At 39.6% G+C, this 21,534-nt stretch overlaps 1 protein-coding gene across 2 annotated transcripts; it reads left to right on the top strand.

Annotated features, from left to right (window-relative positions):
• Positions 1–368: 368 nt before the first annotated feature.
• On the top strand, positions 369–17,262 carry LOC306878305 (uncharacterized protein). Of its 2 annotated transcripts, none has more exons than XM_079430569.1 (3): positions 369–438; positions 13,680–16,048; positions 16,877–17,262. In XM_079430569.1, exon 2 carries the CDS (start codon positions 13,693–13,695, stop codon positions 15,781–15,783), a length of 2,091 nt encoding a protein of 696 aa, XP_079286695.1. In that variant the 5' UTR covers positions 369–438; positions 13,680–13,692; the 3' UTR covers positions 15,784–16,048; positions 16,877–17,262. The 2 variants fall into 2 exon arrangements, with proteins under 2 accessions (XP_079286695.1, XP_079286696.1); XM_079430570.1 differs by having other exon boundaries at positions 399–438; positions 13,632–16,048.
• Positions 17,263–21,534: the final 4,272 nt, after the last annotated feature.

Raw genomic sequence — 21,534 nt, 5'->3', positions numbered from 1 at the left:
GATCATCAAACCAGCCACTTTATAAAGAGTGAAAGTAAAACAGTTGCTGCAATATATTTATAGGGACAACAGGTGGTCTTACTTGAAACCACGTGTTTTGCTATTACTTGGATATTCGCCAGGGTGGGGGGGTGGGGGTGGGGGGTAAAGATCATCAAACCAGCCACTTTATAAAGAGTGAAAGTAAAACCGTTGCTGCAAAATATTTATAGGGACAACAGGTGGTCTTACTTGAAACCACGTGTTTTGCTATTACTTGTATATTCGCCAGGGTGGGGGGGGGGTTAAAGATCATCCCACCAGCCCCTATATAAAGAGTGAAAGTAAAACATAGAGGACTTCTACATGTGCGGCAACTGTATAAAAGCATCCACGGCTTCATCCATTCCATCAGACCATTAACGGACCTAAGCTTAAAGTGTCTGGCATTTCGACGAGGTAAGGCACTGCTTTGGTTATTTTGCCGTTTTATAATGAATTATAAAGAAACTTAATTGATAATGAAATCAGTGAAGGTTAAGTGCAGTTTTAAACAGAAGTGATTTGCTATAATAAGATTTAAATCATTATAGCCTAACTCTATAGCCTTCTTTATTAAATAAACATTTTTATTTACAAATTTACTCTTGTGTAAAATGCATTTTAAAATACTTATGTAAAATGTATTCTTATTATTGCAAGCATTTTATAAAATATAATCCTATTTATTATTTGATTATTTAAATCTCCTGTTTAAAAATAAGAAAATATAGCCTACACGCTATAGTTGTATATAATAGTTATACGTAATATAGTTATGTATATATCCATTTATAATGCACATTTTAAAATTATATTGCATGCTACCTGCTACCATAATGAAGATTAATTATTTATTATTAATTATTTTTGACAATATAGTGTGTATGTATATGTATGGTATGTATGTATGTAGCAGGCACGTTTCCTCCGAGGAGGCAAGGGAGGCAGTGTCTCCTCTCCTCAAAATTGGATGAGAAAATAATAGATGTTACAAAAATAAAACAGCGCAAATATGACTAAATATGACGTTAAAAGTCTAAAAGTCACTCGTTTTTATAAAGCAACACTGTCCAACAGTGACACCTGCATAGACTTTCTACAGAGACCCCAAAGTGTGCTGTGACTTTTCTGGAGGCTCATTGAGATGAATGGGGGAAAGTCACGTGAGAGGCAATGCCTCCATCGCTCTATAATTGGATATGATCGGTTATGACTGGATGTGATTGGTTTATGCGATAAATCCCGCCTCTTTCGTGCGAGCTCGGCATGTAATGGCGTTATTGACTAATTATAAAGTAAGTAAACAACTTACAGCTTCGATATCACTGCTTTGTCACGTCAAAATGAAACATGAAATGGCTTGAAAACATGATGACTGTGTCAGTTTTTAGTGAGCATTCAGCTTGATGAAATGAAAGATATCTTCGTGCCCGTGACAGTGTTTGTTACAGGGCTTTTGTGACAATGACCCGAAAATAAGTTGACTGTTTATAAAAAAAATTTATAAAAAAAACAAACAGCTGAGCATCAGTTCACAAATAAAAAACAGAGTGTCTATTTTCAAGTGCCTTGTTGGCCACACCTATTTATGCTAACCCCGCCCACCCTGTTTGATTAAGAAACATTACTAAAGATAGTTAACAAGCGGCTGCTCCTGTGTCGCAGATGGTAAAGTACATGCTGGAAGTCCTTTTTGACGCGATCGACCCGGGTTTGAATCCGCGTTTTGCCGAACTTTTTTCTACCTTTTCAAATCCGATATCCCGTCTGAAAGGCATTTTCCGTAGTATTGAAGGAAACAATCTAAAGTAGGGAGGGCTTTATTTAGCAATTTGAATTAAAATGATAATTTTCACTCAATGTTATTAGCCTACTGTTTTACAGTGGTGGAAAGAGTACTGAAAAAATATACTCAAGTAAAAGTACCATTACCCTCCAAAAAATGTAGTGCGATTATGCCATACCTTTTACACATTTACTCGAATTGTTATGTTGAAAAAACTATTTGTAAGGAAAAATGCATTAAATAAAGTATTTCTATGGAAACTTTTTCAAAAGAAAACACAAACGCACGTCTCTTTGCTGAGCCGCAGCGGTCTCGGTGAATCAGCAGCATCCACAACTGAATGGAACAAAAAGTGTTGAATTTGAAAATGGTTTATGCGCGAGTGCACTTGCTAAACGGAGGCGGATTGTATAAAAATAGATTAATAATAATAATAATAATCATAATAAAAAGGTTTATTAATGAGCTGCAGTTTTATTACATCACGGGCTGACACAGATGCAGTGTATTAACGCCACGGGTTATCAATAAGGTGCAGATTGGTCCTCAATTTGAGTACATTACTTCAAATCGTTTTACAGTGTTTCCAACACACTTTTTCACAGCGCGCATCACGCACTCAAACTCATCAAAAGTCAACAAGTTCAACAAGCAACAACGACTTATTCAAGTGACTGCAGCAGAACGCACACGAGAGAGACGAGGCAGCGCAGTGAGTGGGAATTTACCAAACGTGGCACTTGCACGCAATATCCGAAACACCACACCAAATTTCAGGTTGTGTAGATAGGCAAGCATATATACAAATCATTTAGTAAGCAGAAATACGAAATTTACCTTAACATATTAGAGGAAGATGTGACTGAATTGATGCTTGAAGAATGCACTTCCAGCAGCCATGATAAACAGCAGTTGGCGGTTAAAGATTTCTATGCACAATTTCATTTGACAATTTAATTTTCTCATCGGTCACGAGACCGATTACTAGCTCTCTATCCAATCACATTAATGGATAAAAATAAAATTAAAATAAGCATGTAACGACCACAAACGGAGGAAAATAGAGGAGTAAAAGTACCGATACATCACTTAAAATGTACTCAAGTAAAAGTACACAATTTTTTAACTACTCAAAAAAGTACAATTACTGATTAAAACTACTTAATTACTGTAACGTGAGTATTTGTAATTCGTTACTTCACACCCCTGCTGTTTTATAATGTACTACAATACTGAGGTGCAGATAATTGCCAATATTTATAAGTAGTATAAATAGCAGAAAATGCAGCACCACAGCTTGATCTCATTGACCACTCGTATCCAATTCCCAAGCTGCAGAAGCAGTATAAGCACTTGGCTGGACTACCATTACAGTGCTTTGAAAAGGCCAAACCTCTCATCCTTGCTGGTGCAGATCAAACTCACATGATCTCACCAATTGAGCCGGTAAGACTTGGTCCACCTGGTGGTCCTGCTGCAATAAGATCCAAATTAGGCTGGACATTGCAGGGCCCTACCAGCATGTTGGAGCAGCGACTCCAATCAAAACAGTGTCTCCACATATCCCTTACACCACGGAACTGTTCAAGAATGTTAGTAGGCTGTGGCAAGTGGATGTCTTGCCCTTTCAGAATGAAAAGGAGTGCACAAGGTCAAAGCAGGACCAAACGGCCGTTGAACTACTGGAAGACAAAACAGTTAATCTAGAGGTGGATGGAATACGCCGCTATGCAACACCCTTGTTACGAAAGGGTGACATCCCCCATCTTCACGCTACCATGGAAGCAGTCATGCCACGCCTACGGAGTACTGAGAGAAAACTTGCCAGAGACCTACAGCAAGCTGATGCTTATTCCTCCGAAATCCAGAAATTGGTTCAGTCTGGAGCAATCAGAAAGCTCAATCCCGAAGAAAGAGAAGGAGATGGTGAGTGCTGGTTTATTCCACATCACATGGTGTGTCATAATAACAAGCATTGTGTAGTGTTCGATTGCTCCTTTCAGTCTAATGGTCTCAACCTAAATTATTCACTCCTCGCTAGCCCCACCTTGGGTTCATCACTCCTGAGGGTCTTACTCAGATTTCGTGAACATGCAGTAGCCATCAGTGCGGATATCCGGGGCATGTTTCACCAGGTCCGACTTCTTCCTGAAGATAGACCCCTTCTTCGGTTTATCTGGCGTGACTCCAAGGAGAAGGGGACCCCTGACGTCTTTGAATGGCAAGTTCTGGCATTCGGGACAACGTGCAGCCCCTGCTTTGCGACCTTTGCATTACAGTGACACGTAAGAGACCATAGCCAACAGGACGATGATGTGAGGTTTTCCATAGAACGATGCTTTTATATTGACAATTGCTTGCAGAGCTTGCCATCACCAGAGGAGGCTAAGCAATTGGTTGACAAGTTGAGGGGGCTATTAGCTGAAGGAGGCTTTGAATTAAGGCAATGGGCCAGCAATATGCCAGCTGTCATTAAACATCTGCCACCGAAAGCCAGATCGGATGGGTTCGAACTCTGGCTAGCCCACGAAAGGACTGATGCGCAGGAGTCCACATTGGGCCTTAGCTGGAATTGCCCAGCAGATGTCCTGACTTACCGTCATCGGCCTATCAATCATGGCATTCCCACCATGAGGATTATTTACAAAGTTTTAGTAAGCCAGTACGATCCCTTAGGATATATCCTCCCATACACTACCAGGGCTAAGGTACTGGTCCAACAACTTTGGAACAAACAGCGCAGCTGGGATGATACCCAACTTACCCAAGCCTTAGTCCAGAGCTGGAACGAATGGGAAGGAGAGCTGCAATTTCTCCACAAGATCAGTTTTTCACGGTCATATGTACCAGCATCAGTAAATCGAACAAGATCTATTACCGACCTTCATGTGTTCAGCGATGCTTCAGAGAGTGCATATGGAGCAGTTGCCTACCTGCACACTGAAGATCAGTTGGGTAAGATCCATCTGTCATTTGTACTGGCACGCTCTAGAGTAGCACCAAAAAGAGTCCTGTCAATACCACGTTTGGAGCTCTGTGCTGCTGTAATTGGTGCACAGTTAAAAACCCAGTTGCAGAAAGAGTTAACACTGCCACTTCGCCACACAGTACTCTGGACAGACTCCACTAAGGTGCTGTCTTGGATTCAGTCTTGCCATTTCAAAGTTTTCGTCGGCATCCACGAGCTTACCAACGTCACCACTTGGCGATATGTGGATTCAATTCAAAATCCAGCGCACGACCTTACACGAGGAAAGACTCTAAAGGACCTTGCTAAACCCAACAGATGGAGTCAAGGACCCCCATTCCTGTTTCTCTCCCCAGAGAACTGGCCAGCAAACCCTACCAAATGCCCTGAGATTGACAAGTCTGAGCTCAAGAAATCTGCATTCTGTGGAGTTGGAGTTGTAGCTGTAGACGGACAATTTGGCAGTGAGTATAAGACCTGGACAGAACTGGTAAAGGCCATTGCACAGGAGCTACATGGGGCGGCTGGAGAGTCAGGAGAACCTACCGTAAACACTTACCAAGAAGCAGAGACATACATACTCCAGAAAGTGCAAGGTGAGAGTTTCCTTGAGGAATTACAACGGTTGAAATCAGGCAAGGCTCTTCAACATAATAGCCGCTTACTCACCTTAGCTCCAGAATTTGACACATCCACCAATCTAATCCAGGTTGGTGGTAGGTTAAGACATGCAGAGACCTTAAATCCCACCCTTAAACATCCAATCGTACTAGATTGCAGACATCCAGCCGTGAAGTTACTTCTTCAAGATTTTGATGAAAGACTCTGCCATCCAGGCCCTGATCGGGTGTTTGCAGAAATAAGGAGACAGTTCTGGGTGCTAAGGGGAAGAGTAGCCATCCGCATCTTACAACATGCCTGTACGGAATGTCAAAGGCTGAGAGCCAAACCCACCTTTCCCAAAATGGCAGATCTTCCTTTGGCACGTTTGCGTCTCTACAAACCAGCCTTTCATTCAACTGGTATGGATTGCTTTGGCCCCTTCCTTGTAAAAATTGGTTGACGAGTAGAAAAGAGGTGGGAAATCCTCTACAAGTGTCTGACTACACGAGCTGTACACATAGACCTGCTGAACAGTTTGGACACAGGCTCTTTTCTGATGTCACTTCGGAGGTTTATAGCACGTAGAGGTTCCCCTGTAGAGTTACTGTCGGACCAAGGAACCAATTTTCGAGGGGGGGAACGGGAACTGTATGAAGCATTCCAGGCCATGTCACCTGATCTCCAGCGGAAACTCGCACCACAGAAGATAGCATTCCATTTTAATCCTCCTGCAGCACCACATTTCGGGGGAGTGTGGGAGAGGGAGATAAGAATCATTAAGATGGCACTATCTGCGACCATTGGAGCCCAAACGGTACCGGAGGAGGGACTCAGGACTCTTCTAGTCGAAGTGGAGAACATCCTTAATTCCAAACTCCTAGGGTATGTGTCTTGTAACGTGGCTGATCCCGATCCGGTAACACCAAACCTTCTTCTCACGGGGCGGTCATATACCCTAAAGAAGAGGGTTTGAGTCGTCGCCGGTGGAGACACTCTCAGGTGTTAGCTGACCACTTCTGGTCCTCCTTTATCCGCCATTACCTTCTGAACTTGCAAGTCAGACAGAAATGGCACCATACATTCCCTAATATAACCACATGCACAATAGTCATGATAATGGATCCCCAACAGCCCAGAGCACATTGGCCGCTTGGGAAAGTAGTCCAGGTGCACCCTAGTCAAGACTCGCAAGTGAGATCAGTGGATGTCCAAGTTCAAGGGAAGGTATATACTAGACCCATAGTTCAACTTGTGGCCTTGCCTTCCATCCCAGAAGATGATAGAGAGGATCTCAATACAGCATCAGTAACACACACGCAACCTTCTTAAGTGTCAAATTGAACACAATTTAGGGGCGGCTGTACAAACGGCTTGCGTGTGTGGCCCCTTTAAGACTTGTTGCCCTTTAAAGACCTGTCATTTTAAGATTGCTCAGCAAAGTTTGAGAGAAGAGATGCGAGCCGCTCCAAATGACCAAATCCAGACCACACAATCCATGGCACAGTAAACTCATAAAGGAAATTAACTGTTGTTGACTGAGTTCCTGGGTTCTGACCAGCCCACCAGGGCGAGTGATCCCTTCCACAGTCCTTTAAAAATAGACTCAACATTCTAATTCCTACAGTCACACCACATGATATTTCATAAAATGGAGATTATCGGACAAAGTTTGTTTGAATATTAAAATGGGAATATAAATACAAATGCTTTGCAATTTTATACAGGATTGCAAAACACTTTGGAAAACATGCCAAATGTTATGTTATGGTCACAGTTATGGCAGGATGGTCGCACCACATGATGTTTTGACACTTTGAATAACAGAAAAATTAAAAATAAAGTTTTTTGAAAAATTAAAGTTGGTACATATGTGGGAGAGTTACTTCTTATATATGGCATATTTTTTATGCATTTAAACCAATTTTTAACTGAACAAAAATGCAATTGGACAGAAAATGTAGGCGTCACGTCATTGAACCATATATGTATAGCTTATATAAACTAATAACTGCCTCATTTTATAACACCACCGCACGCCACTGGTATGTATGTATGTATGTACAGTGGGGCAAATAAGTCTTGGATACACTGCCGATTTTTCAAGTTTTCCCACTTACAAAGAATGGAGAGATCTGTAATTTTAATCGTAGGTACACCTCAACTTTGAGAGACAGAATATAAAAAAAATACAGAAAATCACATTGTATGATTTTTAAATAATTAACTTCCATTTTATTGCATGAAATAAGTATTTGATCATCTACCAAGCAGCAAGAATTCTGGCTTTCACAGACCTGTTAGTTTGTCTTTAAGAAGCTCTCCTATCCTCCACTCATTACATGTATTAATGGCACCTGTTTGAACTCGTTACCTGTGTAAAAGACACCTGTTCACACACTCAATCAATCAGACTCCAACAACCTCTCCACTATGGGCAAGACCAAAGAGCTGTCTAAGGACACTAGGGACAAAATTGTACACCTGCACAAGGCTGGGATGGGCTACAGGACAATAGGCAAACAGCTTGGTGAGAAGGCAACAACTGTTGGCGCAATGATTAGAAAATGGAAGAAATTCAAGATGACTGTCAATCTTCCTCGGACTGGGGCTCCATGCAAGATTCACCTCGTGGAGTATCAATGATCCTGGTCAATGACCTGACAGCTGGGACCACAGTCTCAACGGTTACCATTAGTAACACACTACCGTCATGGATTAAAATCCTGCAGCACGCGCAAGGTCCCCCTGCTCAAGCCAGCACATGTCCAGGCCCGTCTGAAGTTTACCAAAGACCATCTGGATGATCCAGAGGAGGCATGGGAGAAGGTCATGTGGTCAGATGAGACCAAAATAGAACTTTTTGGTATAAACTTCACTCGCCATGTTTGGAGGAAGAATAAGGATGAGTACAATCCCAAGAACACCATCCTAACCGTGAAGCATGGGGGTGGAAACATCATGCTTTGGGGGTGCTTTTCTGCAAAGGGGACAGGACGACTGCATCGTATTGAGGGGAGGATGGATGGGGCCATGTATCGCGATATTTTGGGCAACAACCTCCTTTTTTTATATTCTGTCTCTCACAGTTGAGGTGTACCTACGATGAAAATTACAGATCTCTCCATTCTTTGTAAGTGGGAAATCTTGAAAAATCGGCAGTGTATCAAATACTTATTTGCCCCACTGTATGTACAGTTGGTACGGAAAGTATTCAGACCCACTTAAATTTTTCACTATTTGTTATATTGCAGCCATTTGCTAAAATCATTTAAGTTCATTTTTTTACTCATTAATGTACACACAGCACCCCATATTGACAGAAAAACATAGAATTGTTGACATTTTTGCAGATTTATTAAAAAAGAAAAACTGAAATATCACATGGTCCTAAGTATTCAGACCCTTTGCTTAGTATTTAGTAGAAGCACCCTTTTGATCTAATACAGCCATGAGTCTTTTTGGGAAAGATGCAACAAGTTTTTCACACCTGGATTTGGGGATCCTCTGCCATTCCTCCTTGCAAATCCTCTCCAGTTCTGTCAGGTTGGATGTTAAACGTTGGTGGACGGCCATTTTTAGGTCTCTCCAGAGATGCTCTATTGGGTTTAAGTCAGGGCTCTGGCTGGGCCATTCAAGAACAGTCACGGAGTTGTTGTGAAGCCACTCCTTCGTTATTTTAGCTGTGTGCTAGGGGTCATTGTCTTGTTGAAAGGTAAACCTTTGGCCAGTCTGAGGTCCTGAGCACTCTGGAGAAGGTTTTCGTCCAGGATATCCCTGTACTTGGCCGCATTCATCTTTCCCTCGATTGCAACCAGTCGTCCTGTCCCTGCATCTGAAAAACACCCCCACAGCATGATGCTGCCACCACCATGCTTCACTGTTGGGACTGTATTGGAAAGGTGATGAGCAGTGCCTGGTTTTCTCCACACATACCGCTTAGAAATAAGGCCAAAAAGTTCTATCTTGGTCTCATCAGACCAGAGAATCTTCAGGTGTTTTTTTAGCAAACTCCATGCGGGCTTTCATGTGTCTTGCACTGAGGAGAGGCTTCCGTCGGGCCACTCTGCCATAAAGCCCCGACTGATAGAGGGCTGCAGTGATTGTTGACTTTCTCCCATCTCCCGACTGCATCTCTGCAGGTCAGCCACAGTGATCTTTGCGTTCTTCTTTACCTCTCTCACCAAGGCTCTTCTCCCCCGATAGCTCAGTTTGGCCGGACGGCCAGCTCTAAGAAGGGTTCTGGTCGTCCCAAACGTCATCCATATAAGGATTATGGAGGCCACTCTTAGGAACCTTAAGTGCAGCAGAATTTTTTTTGTAACCTTGGCCAGATCTGTGCCTTGCCACAATTCTGTCTCTGAGCTCTTCAGGCAGTTCCTTTGACCTCATGATTCTCATTTGCTCTGACATGCACTGTGAGCTGTAAGGTCTTATATAGACAGGTGTGTGGCTTTCCAAATCAAGTCCAGTCAGTATAATCAAACACAGCTGGACTCAAATGAAGGTGTAGAACCATCTCAAGGATGAACCGAAGAAATGGACAGCACCTGAGTTAAATATATGAGTGTCACAGCAAAGGGTCTGAATACTTAAGACCATGTGATATTTCAGTTTTTCTTTTTTAATAAATCTGCAAAGATGTCAACAGTTCTGTGTTTTTCTGTCAATATGGGGTGCTATGTGTACATTAATGAGGGAAAAAAATGAACTTAAATGATTTTAGCAAATGGCTGCAATATAACAAAGAGTGAAAAATTTAAGGGGGTCAGAATACTTTCCGTACCCACTGTATATGTGTGTGTGTGTATATATACACACACACACATATACAGTGGGTACGGAAAGTATTCTGACCCCCTTAAATTTTTCACTCTTTATATATATATATATATATATATATATATATATATATATATATATATATATATATATATATATATATATATATATATATATGTATGTATGTACTAGGGATGTTAACGATTAATCGACAATCGGTTAATTGTCTAAGCGATGTAATCAATAAGAGCTATCGATGGTCGATAAAGCGGTTTCATTTTGGGGTGCGTGCGGCTCATGCGCAAAACCCGTGCAAAAGTCTGAGTCACGGTGAAGGGGCTGGATCTTACTTGAAAATAATTTACTAATGTATAAACTACACGCTTTTAATGTGATCCAAACTTTAAAAGTACATTAAAACAGATACAATAAAAAGTTATTTTGTATTGAAATGTAGTAATAAGTCATGTTCAATTATAATTTCCCTATATAGTTGTTGCATTTCCGGCACTTCGCTTTGACAGGGCTGCGCGCACTCAAGCTGGCCAGATACTATAGGTTATTCATTCATACAAATTGTTAATTCGTTCCTACGACATATTAATTTGTGGCCACTGTCCAGGTTTCATTCATTTGTTCCCTAGAAAACCCATGAATTTAAATGCGGGAGCAATTTAAGTCATAGTAACGAATTCTTAATTCATGGCCATGAAATCTTTAATTTCCCCCCACATGTTTATCACAGTAAGAGATGCGAAAACAGTGATTAAAACAACAATAAAATAAACCTGCGAATCTAGAGGGTGAGACAGTGAGGATTTGGGAAAAGAAACAATAAATAATATAAAATTTGTGACCATCTGGCAAAACAGAACACAGAGTATGGCTTGATTTAAATGTATGCGCTCGAACGGCATGAATCCAAAAGCATGGTCGCGATGTAACATTTGCCTGCTAACCAATTATTTATCTTATTAACAAAGCTTTGTACCTCACTTGTATCATAATACTCACATTAAAATGTTTAAAATGGGTAAAGGTGTGTTTTGCCGTTGCAACACCTGTGGTTTTGGAAACGGATCACTGACCGCACGTCACAGCCCCATGCACCGTACTTGCGTTTGGGATAATTTTATTTTAAATCCCGATAATGTCAATTGCAAACATTGCGACGATGTTTTAAAATAAAACAACGAGCACCATGAAACCATTTAAAAAGGTGCATTCAGCGGTGTCCGTGACAGAATATGAAACACCCCACAAAGTATAATGATCCTGTGCGTAACTACGGCGCGCTCTCTTCATTTTATCAAATGATCATGATCACATCCATTCATTTTACGATCCTGCTACTAGCCTTTTACTTAGACTAAAAACCCCTTTCATTCGGGTGAGGAAGCTGGCATTTTGAGTGGCATTTGCACATCCTGTCATGCCGGTGACTATATGCTACTGCAATAGACGCATTTTGCAGTATTAAGGTTAACGATTAATTGATTGTTAATTTAAAGGACGATCGATTGTGGAAATGATAGAAAATTGACATTGTACGTAACCGTATGTAACGGAGGCCAGCGAGTAGGTGCTGTGCAAGTAAACCTCACTCCCAAGAGATGCACTAACAACTGACGCTATAGTGGCTGCAGCATTTAGCCTCCTTGTTAGTGCACCCGCCTCCCATGCCGGAGACTCGGGTTCGACATTTGAAGTTGTTGTAAATAATAGTGAACATGACCTAAAATTGCGACTTTGATGGTGTATAATTTGCACAGTCATTAATCTCCAAGAGAAAGAGAATTAATTATTTTTTTTATCATTATTATTAAAATGTTTGTAAATAGTACAGAAATGACATTAATGACATACAACTTTGTATGCAATACACAATTTGTATATATTCAATGCCATCAGAACACAGGAAAGTAAAAGAAGTTAATGATTGATGATAAAGTTAACAAAGAAAATAAAAAAACCTAGAAAAAAAGACATGAGGGTAAGATTAATTTATTTTGGTGGTGGCATACTTCTCTACAGCGTTGGTGTCACGCGTCTGTGTTGCGACGTACCCCTTCTCACACGTAAAGTACACTTTCTCCTTTGGTAGATAATCCATGGCACGATCCACTCGCCACACGGAAATCTTGTCTTTGTACTTTTGTCCATTAAATAAAAGTTAAAGCAAATTAATGAATCACAGTCTTGATTTAATCACACGTTAAAACTATGTATGAATTTCTCGCGTACGCCGCCTATGACTGGTTCCAACAGTGAGGTCGCCGTGACGTTGTCTGCCCGCCCTATCAATCCCATTCAAAAATTGACACAGACTGTCTGACAGCAACGGAAGGGAAGACTGCTCCTTCTCCTTCTCCTGCTAAGCCTTAGAAAAGGCACAAATAACGCCTCATAATTATCTGCTTGGTTAGCAAAGCAAGTTCAGCCAAAGAGTCTAGAAGCCCAAGAGGTGAAACTATGATGCTTTTTTGCTAACAGCCACTAGGTGGTGCTTCGGTCAGCTGCTTTATTTAAAAAGAAACTGTACATTAAAGCCTGAACGATGACAACAATAATGTAAAGTCGCTAGACTAGTGATCATCAAATCCTGCTAGTTTATTTTACAGACTTAAACAGTTAAAGTTAGCAGGTGCATAAGATAATGCTACGACCCACTTCAAAACACACAATATATTTCCACTTTTGTAAATAATCACCTGTCAGGGTCTTTGAAAAAACGTTGAAAGGCAAGATTTTTACTGTTACACTGATAGTCTTTTTAGTGGATTGCCCAACATTGCGTTCTTTTATTCCACTTTGACTTCTTTCGTTGTTATTCTGTCTGTTTCTGTATATCTGTAACATTTTCCAGTTGGAATTTTCACTCCAAAATGGCGGCTGCACTACCAAAGCACCACCTAGTGCCTGTTACCCAAAAAGCTCCAGAGTTTCGCCTTTTGGTCTTCTATGCTCTTCACTTTAATTTCCCTGTAAAAAAGGCAATCTGCTGGTAGCTGTGGTTGCCAGCATCATACTGCTAAATTACAGTACTATACTGTATATGACAAAACAGCATTTTACTCTTAATTTAAAAACAGTAGCACGCTGTATTTTTACAGTATGATGCTGGCAACCACAGCTACCAGCAGATTACCTTTTTTTACAGGGAAATTTTTTACATTGTGGACAGGGTTTCTATACACTAACAATTCAACATGACCCCCAACACTCACTGTGTAATTTACATTCTGGTTAAAAGTGCACTTCTCTCTTTGTTACACTCTGTTTTCATTACCATTTGCCATAAGACATAGAATTGTAGTTAATTTTTACCATTCTAGAAATGACAAGGAGAATTTCCTGTATACATTCACTTACTTTCTACAGGTGGCATATTCTGCATGCGCTACCATATATTTACACTGAGAAAGACTAGACTAACATAGTAAATATCAGTACAAATATCAGATACTCTCCCAGCAGAACTATAAATTTCCAACAAGCTATTTTTCCCTTTGTTTTGAGCAGAAACAGGAAAGCCATGGATTCCAAAATTTCAAAAACATCTCAGAGCCTTACCACTGCTGAGGACATGAGAAACCAAACCAAACTCATGATGCAGCCCTATGCCAACTGGGAAAAGTATCTGACTCCAGCGCCTCTATCTATAGCCATCATGGGTGAGCTGGTATTCATCTCATCTTCAACAGATTTCTCTATCAATAAAAATGCCCCTAAAGATGGCTATAAATTCATCAGATATCCTGATTCCTTCCGTGCTTGCCTCATGCAAGTGTGTAACTCTGGTTGGTGGGCATTTCATGAGGCCCATTCGAGCATGGATCAGATTCGCCTCCATACTGCCCAAGTTCCAGATTACATGAAAACTGCTGTGAAGATTCTGTTCCAAGGTGATGATGAAGTTGTCAAAGCACATCTTCCTGATCAGCTGGAAAATATCAGAGTCATTGCAGATGAATGTCTGAAGCTGTCTGATGCAACTGAAAAACGTTTCACTGATGTCATCAAAATCATCCAAGAGCTGCTGGAAGCGTGTGTGAATGCAGAGCACTTCTATGGGGAAGAGAAGGAAACAATCAAGAAGAAGCTGGAAGAGAGCAAACTGAGGGAGGAGTCAGCTCAAGAGACCAAGAAAAGGACTGAGAAGGCAGTGAGTGCCATAGAGAAGGAACTGGAAGAGGCTCATGAGAGCTACAAGAAAGCTCTGGATTCTCTCCCTGGTGGATGGGAAATGATTGGCATGGATGTGGTTGGTGGTATAACACAGAGCATTACAGGCCTGATTAATGGACTAACATCTGTTATTACTGTTATTACCCACCCAGTGAGAAACATGTGTTCTGCAACAACAAAGATAGCTGATTCTTGGAGCCACATTAGAGATCAGGGAAGTGTAAGAGATGTGGTTGCTGAAATAAATGCATATAGTAAGTCTGTTGAAATTTTAATGTGTGTCCAGAATATCCAGCAGCTGATGAATGTGGATAGTGAGAAATATGACATTGACTGGACAAAACTGTATGATCAGGGGAACAGATGTACAAAAAGTGATTTCCTAAACAGACAGTTCAAAAGAATCAGTGATGATTTAAACAAAATCCCTGACTGCCCAGCAAAGAAACAAGCTAACAGTTTGTGCAAAAAGGGCACGGAAATATGCGACCAGCTGGCAAAATATGCCCCAGGTGGCAAATGTGACAAAGACAATAGCACTAAAATAATACAAGAGATGTTGGAGCTGAGCGAGTCAGCGCATGTTTTTGATTGCAAAAGCAAAGACATCACAAATTCTCCAGCCATTTCTCCAACACCTCCCATGATGTATAAAGAAGGAAACAAGTCAGAGAACATGAGTGCTTCTCAGAAGGCCACAGAGAATGCACAATTCTCCATAGAGCAGAACCGAGCTCAGCTGAACAAGACAAGAGAGACTTATGAGAAGTGTGTAGAAAACCTAGAGAACAACCAGAAGGAACTAACTGAAATCCTGGTCACTATGAGAAATTGTCAACTGAAAGAGATCGACTTCAATACTACCATAGAGATGCTGCTCAAAGGAATGGATGCCATGGGGAGAGTGAAGGTGCAGTGGGAGAAGATGGTTCACTTCTTTCAGATGGTTTCCAACATTGTGAAAACCAGCCTGAACAAAACTCTCACAAACTTTGTCTCCAAATCAGAGAATACAAAAGCCCTCTCCTACAACGCAAAGCTCTTCTCAAAAGATCTGCTCTACACTCAAGCCTTCCAAGCCTGTAACATTGCTAGTCTGGTCCATATGATCTCTGGGACATATACAGATGTTTCCAACAAGTACCTGATGGACCATGTCAGTTCACTGGGTAAAATAATGGCCATGGATAAAAGTAAGCCAGAATTTGAGCATGAGCAACAACAGCTCCGGAACGGCTGTGATGAGGCACAGAAAGCCATCTTAATGCTTGTCCGGAAGAATAAAAAAGAGTTTGACAGGAAGAGCAAAGCAAGACTTGAAAAGATTGATCAAGAGTTGCTTGCCATTCTACCTGCTGCTCCTCCAGAACAAATCAAGAGAATTCAAGAGGCTGTTCAAAGTGGATTCAGTGAAGAAGAAACCGCAGCATACATCTAAGTAAATCTACAAATTATTTTAAAAGCCTGCTAAGATTTAAACTTTGCTGTCAAGTAGCATGTAACGGTCAAAACAGCTCAATTTAGATTATAATATTGTTAACATCCAATTGTAGTCTTAAACTGTATAAAGTGTATTATCATTTTAATCAACAAACAAAGCAAAACTTAAACAAATTTCAACTGAACAAGAAATATTCTCTTATATGGATAAAGGCAGTGTTTGTAGGAGTGTCGTCATTAACCCTCTGATGGTTTAAATCTCTGTACCCTATAGTTTTTTTGGGGGTCTCCAGAGACCCCAGACAATAACATTTAATTTTGTAACAAGATAATAGTTTTTTTTTTTACAAATGTAATTTTACTCTGTTTGTTAATGTTTTTACTCAACATTTGTGCAGTTTTTGGAGGATTTGTGATATCTTTTAAATTTCTATAAATAAATAAATACATATTTATTTAAATTACAAATTTACAAAAAAACAGCATTTGATGTAAAATTCACTTTATAAAAGGCCCAGATTTCTAACTTTCATTCATGGGGATAACATGGATCATTTTAAATGATTTCATGTAACATTTATACCCATTTTTTGGAAAATGCAGTTTTAAAATAAAAAAATATCACTTTAACCACTAGATGGCCATAGAGCTCCACTATTTGCTATTTGCTATTTGAGAGACCTGAAAGATATCTTTTCATATCTAAATATTATAAAATCACAATTATAACAAAAGTCTCAAAAATGTGTTCCTCTATGTGTGTGTGTGTGTGTGAGCAATATAATTTAGCATTGTGGATGTTTTTTGCATTGGTGGAAGTGTGCCACTTTATTTGTGCCATTTCTGTCGATGTGTTCTGCGTTGTTTCTGATTTTGATGATGAATTTTGTCTATTTTGATTGCGGGGTCTCCATAGACCCCGAAAGCCACGAGTGTCACAAATTTTGTCACGCTAACATAAAAACAGATATTCCAATTTTTATTTTTTTTTGTAGATCTCGAAAGTGTTGAGAGCCGTAGAAGGTTTCGTACCATTTGGACAAAGGGAACATTTTTAAAAAATTGAGCAAAAGTCATTTGGGGTAAAAAAGACCCCGTAAACAATCTTAACAGAAGACAACTGTGGTATTTTCTCTACTTGTTTCTGTGTATAAATTTTAACATCATAAAAGATCATAATCATAGTATATGTTCAGCTTGCATATGATTCTTAACATAAAACCATATACTCTGATTATGCATGATCTTTATGGAAAGTGGAAATGACAGGAAATATTAGCTTTTTATGCTTTTAAATTTGTTATAAGAAAACCAGAATGTTTTTGCTTTATTTTTCTTTAATATTAAGTTTTAAAAAAGCATCTCAGTTAGCGGTGCATGATAAATGTTTCCTTGAATGAAGTTTCTGTTAATTTTTTTCATGCATGGATGTTGGAATGCCTTCTTTTTGAAAACAATATTAAAAAATACTACTGCTATATACTATACTTTATATACTATATACTTTATATACTATATACTTTATATACTATACTATACTATAATTTAATATTATTAGTGAAATGTGCTCATTTATTTTAAGTTGATTCTCCAAAGTCTGATTGAGTAAGGCCTGTTTGTTGATTTTGAGTTATTTTATAAGACCGTATACAGTCAGACAGCTCAATTAGAAAAATACTTGACAAAATACTGTAAAGTAATGCACTATAGCATTAGCAAAGCTTATGAGGCGCCACTTAGGATTTAAATCAAACTTCGCTTATCAATACATAAACACGTGCATGTACACCTATAAATTACTCACATATACATGTATACTATTGTTACGGGGCTGACGAGACGTGAGACGTGCGGATCCATTTGCAAAGCTTTATTGTGAAACATGGTCAGAAAACAGGCAGGGTCAGAGATCGGCAAACAGGTATGGCAAGGACAAGACAGAGCAATCCGTGGAGCATGCGTGGGTCAACGATCAGCGAACAGTATCCAAAGGGGCAAGGCAGAGAGATAATCCAGAGTCGAGAGCAATAATCCAAACGGGGAGCGAACACAGTCCAAACGGCAAGGCAAAGGGGTAAATCCAGGAAACACGGGCAGGGTCAGACACGGCAAGATAAACAAGGCAAGACAAGACTATAAGAATGGCTCTGTAAAGTTGCTATCGCTGAATGAGTGATAAACGCTAACAATTACAGAAAAACGGAAGGCGCGGTAAAGCAGCTAGCGCTAGGAGAGCACTAAATGCAGACAATACTCAGCCCTGACAAGAGCAAGTCCCAGGCTTAAATAGAGAGTGAGTGATTGTGAAATGAGCATCAGGTGTGTGTGATGTGTGAATGGTGACAGCTGTGATCTGTGCAATGCATTGTGGGAAATGGAGTCCAGTGTGTTGTGAGTGAAAGTCAATGTGGTGAACGGGTGACCTCTGGTGGTGGTTAACCGGGAGAGCATGGACCAGATTCGTGACAACTATTGGATGTTCAAAATATATATATATATATATATGAAATACACGTGCACACTAATAAGAAATAATACATATTATGTTAGTAATGAATGCATATACACTTGTGAATAACTTGTGTATACATATAAACTTGATGCATGCATACACCAATAGACACTCGCTTATACATATAAAGACCATCCATGCATATACACCCACAACAACACATATACATATAACATATACATATAAACTCGCTGCATGCAGACCTATACATACTCGCACATACATATAAACTTGATCCATGCATATACACCTATAAACACTCGCACATACATATAAACTTGATGCGCTCACACACACCCATAAAACACTTGCGCAGACATACAAAATAAAATTCACAAACATATACAATTCTGATAAGAAAGACGCATGCTTTAGTTGTGTATATATGTATATGCAAGTGATTTCATATGTGGATGTCCCTAAACTTTTCAGTGCAAACGGAAGGCATTTCAGTGTAAAAGGAAGCAGTGGCACTTCCGGCGGGACATTTGAAAATGCTTAACGTGGCTTAATGCATTAAAACAGTGTTTTTTTTAAACAGACCAAACTCAATAAACACATTATTAATAAAGCATACAATGTATAGACAAGCGGATGAGTCCAGAATAAGAAGGTAACGCGTTTCATTACGCGTAAAGCGTTTTCCTCCCATAAGGAATACCCTTAACCTGGTTAAAGCGTTTAAGACGGTGTTTTTAAAATGCCCAACTCAGTAAACACATTATTAATAAAAATCTAACTATGTACAGTATATTATTTATTAATCAATAGTTTTTATTGAGCTTGGCGGTTTAAAAAAAAAAAAATGTCGATATAAAGTGGTTGCATATTGCCATGAAAAAAATATTTAAGAACGTATAATGTAGCAGTAAATTTAAACTGGAGAAAGTTTTGAAGCGCTATATGTGTTTGATGGTTAAGGGACCGTCTGACAATTCCACCTACTGGGTTAAAACGTCCGATGTATTTTTAATTAAAATTACTTTTAAAATAACACATTGTCAAACTGTAACGCTTGTATTACATATATAGTGATTTACAGTGAGTTTTGTGTTTGTTTTGTTTTTGCCAATACATCCCTTGTACACAATTATTTAAATAACAAATGTAGCCTAAGCCCAATTTTTGTCACATTATTTATCTGCGCGGCCGCGCGCACATAGCATGCAACTCATCAGAAAAAATATTCAATTAATATTCATTTAAATATCCAAACCAGTCCTTCCTACAAAACAGTCCAAAAGCATTTTAGATACTGTTACAGCTACTACAACCATGCGAAGTAACTAACATGGGGTCCAATAATGAAGAAATCAAGTAAGTCAAACTTTATTAAGATCCCTTACGGGCAATTTAGATGCAGCAAGAATCAGAAACACAGCAGACCCATACAATACATTCAAAAACATAAATACATACAAATAAAATACAGTAAATTTCCCTACCAGATTCCTTAAAGACCATTTAACAGCCGAACTGCACAGGGAACAAACAAGTATTTGTATCGGTTACTTTTCATCTTTGGTAGACTATAACAGGATCCTGAAGGAGTATTAAAAACTCTGGATACAGAAAATGGTCACTGTCCAGGAGCACAGATTGGGCTCGACTCAAAACATTCATATTAAACAAAAATGACAAACTGTATAGGCGCTGCTGTCCCTTTTTACATAATACCTCTGTGTTCACATCAAAACACAATCTGTTATCAATAGTGGTGCCCAGGTATTTATAATTGTCACACATTCTACCTTCTCACCCCTAATAAGGGTAGCCTGGGAAGAATGTGGTTTTGTTCTAAAGTCGATAATTATCTTTTGTCTTGGGCACATTCAACTGCAAACAGGCATCATCACACCATTTCTCAAAATCATCAACCACTGGACCATGACACGTTTCATTGTTTTCCAGAAGACTCACGATGACTGTATCATCAGCAAACTTTAAGACAAATCTATTGCTGTGTTTACTTATACAATCATACAACAAGTGAGACAAAACACAGCCTTGAGGAGTTCCTGTCGATGTTATCAAGGGAGCTGAGACTACCATCGACTCTCACTCTTTGAATTCTGTCAATATATGTAGCGCCCCCCCCCCCCACCCTTAACCTTTAATAGGGCGGAGCACCCAGGTTCTAACAATGTCTCTCGACTTTATATTAATGTCTCTCCTATTACCCTAGTTGGCTACTGTAACCCAGACTAAATATATTTATACTCTTTTAATACTATTCTTATACAGAAAGGAAATTAAAATCAATCCACCCAAAAGGTAAGTTTAAAGAGATTAACCATACGATTTATTAAAACAACAGGGGAAACAAAAATAAAAAAATAAAATAAAATAAAGGAATAGTGTATATATAAACACTGGAATGGATTATCAAAAGTCAGAAATGTATATTACTTTTGAGAAATAACTCTTAATACCCGTAAATTAATACAGTACACCATATATAGGATTAAATCACCAATAGAAATATCAGTCAACACTGTATGTATGTGATGGGGAAATCAGTAGCCCCACACCACACTTAGATGGTAAATAAAACCAAAACCCACAGAATAAAACACACGAATGCAGAACAATCGTCAATATGACAGCGTGGGCCCACACACACACACTCACACAGTCAAAACAACCCACCCCGTTGCAGGCCTGTAACGTTGCTGGGGAGCGTTGTGGCCTTGAAAACAGCAAATGGCCTCTTCACTCAAATGAGCCAAAATAAATCAACAAATCACCTGAACTCCTGATGAATGCAGATGAACTCCGCGATGTTCCTCCTTGGAAACAGCTGATCGTCCTGTAGCCTCCCCGGCAGTCGGCAGAAAGGCGGCGCGGTACTCTCCACTATGTCAGCGGGGATAAGAGGGCGGCCTGGTCCGGACTCCGGAGCTTTAACTCACTCAAGGAAATCAGTCTTGTACCCAAAATGAACCAAACTCAGATGACTATTTGCAGCCAGACGCCAGTTAGCCGTCTGGTTTCTCACTCAGTCTTAATAATGAACAAAGCTTCGTGCTGCGCTGGGAAGCAGGCTCAGACGAAAAAATAACCTTACTTTAAACTCTTGTACCAAGTATAAAACACAACCATAACAAACAAAAGTCTTCAAAAAAACAGAATATATATTTAACTCACCAAGTCAGTAGTTAAAATCACTATATATTTTAGTCTTAATCTCCCAACTCCCTTCTCGCGATCGCTCAAAAACTCCCTCTCTCCTCCTCT

Source organism: Barbus barbus (assembly GCF_936440315.1).
Source record: "Barbus barbus genome assembly, chromosome: 12".
Taxonomy (NCBI): Eukaryota; Metazoa; Chordata; class Actinopteri; order Cypriniformes; family Cyprinidae; genus Barbus; species Barbus barbus.
The sequence above is the reverse complement of the archived record's forward strand: the minus strand, read 5'-3'. Positions and strand labels throughout refer to the sequence as shown.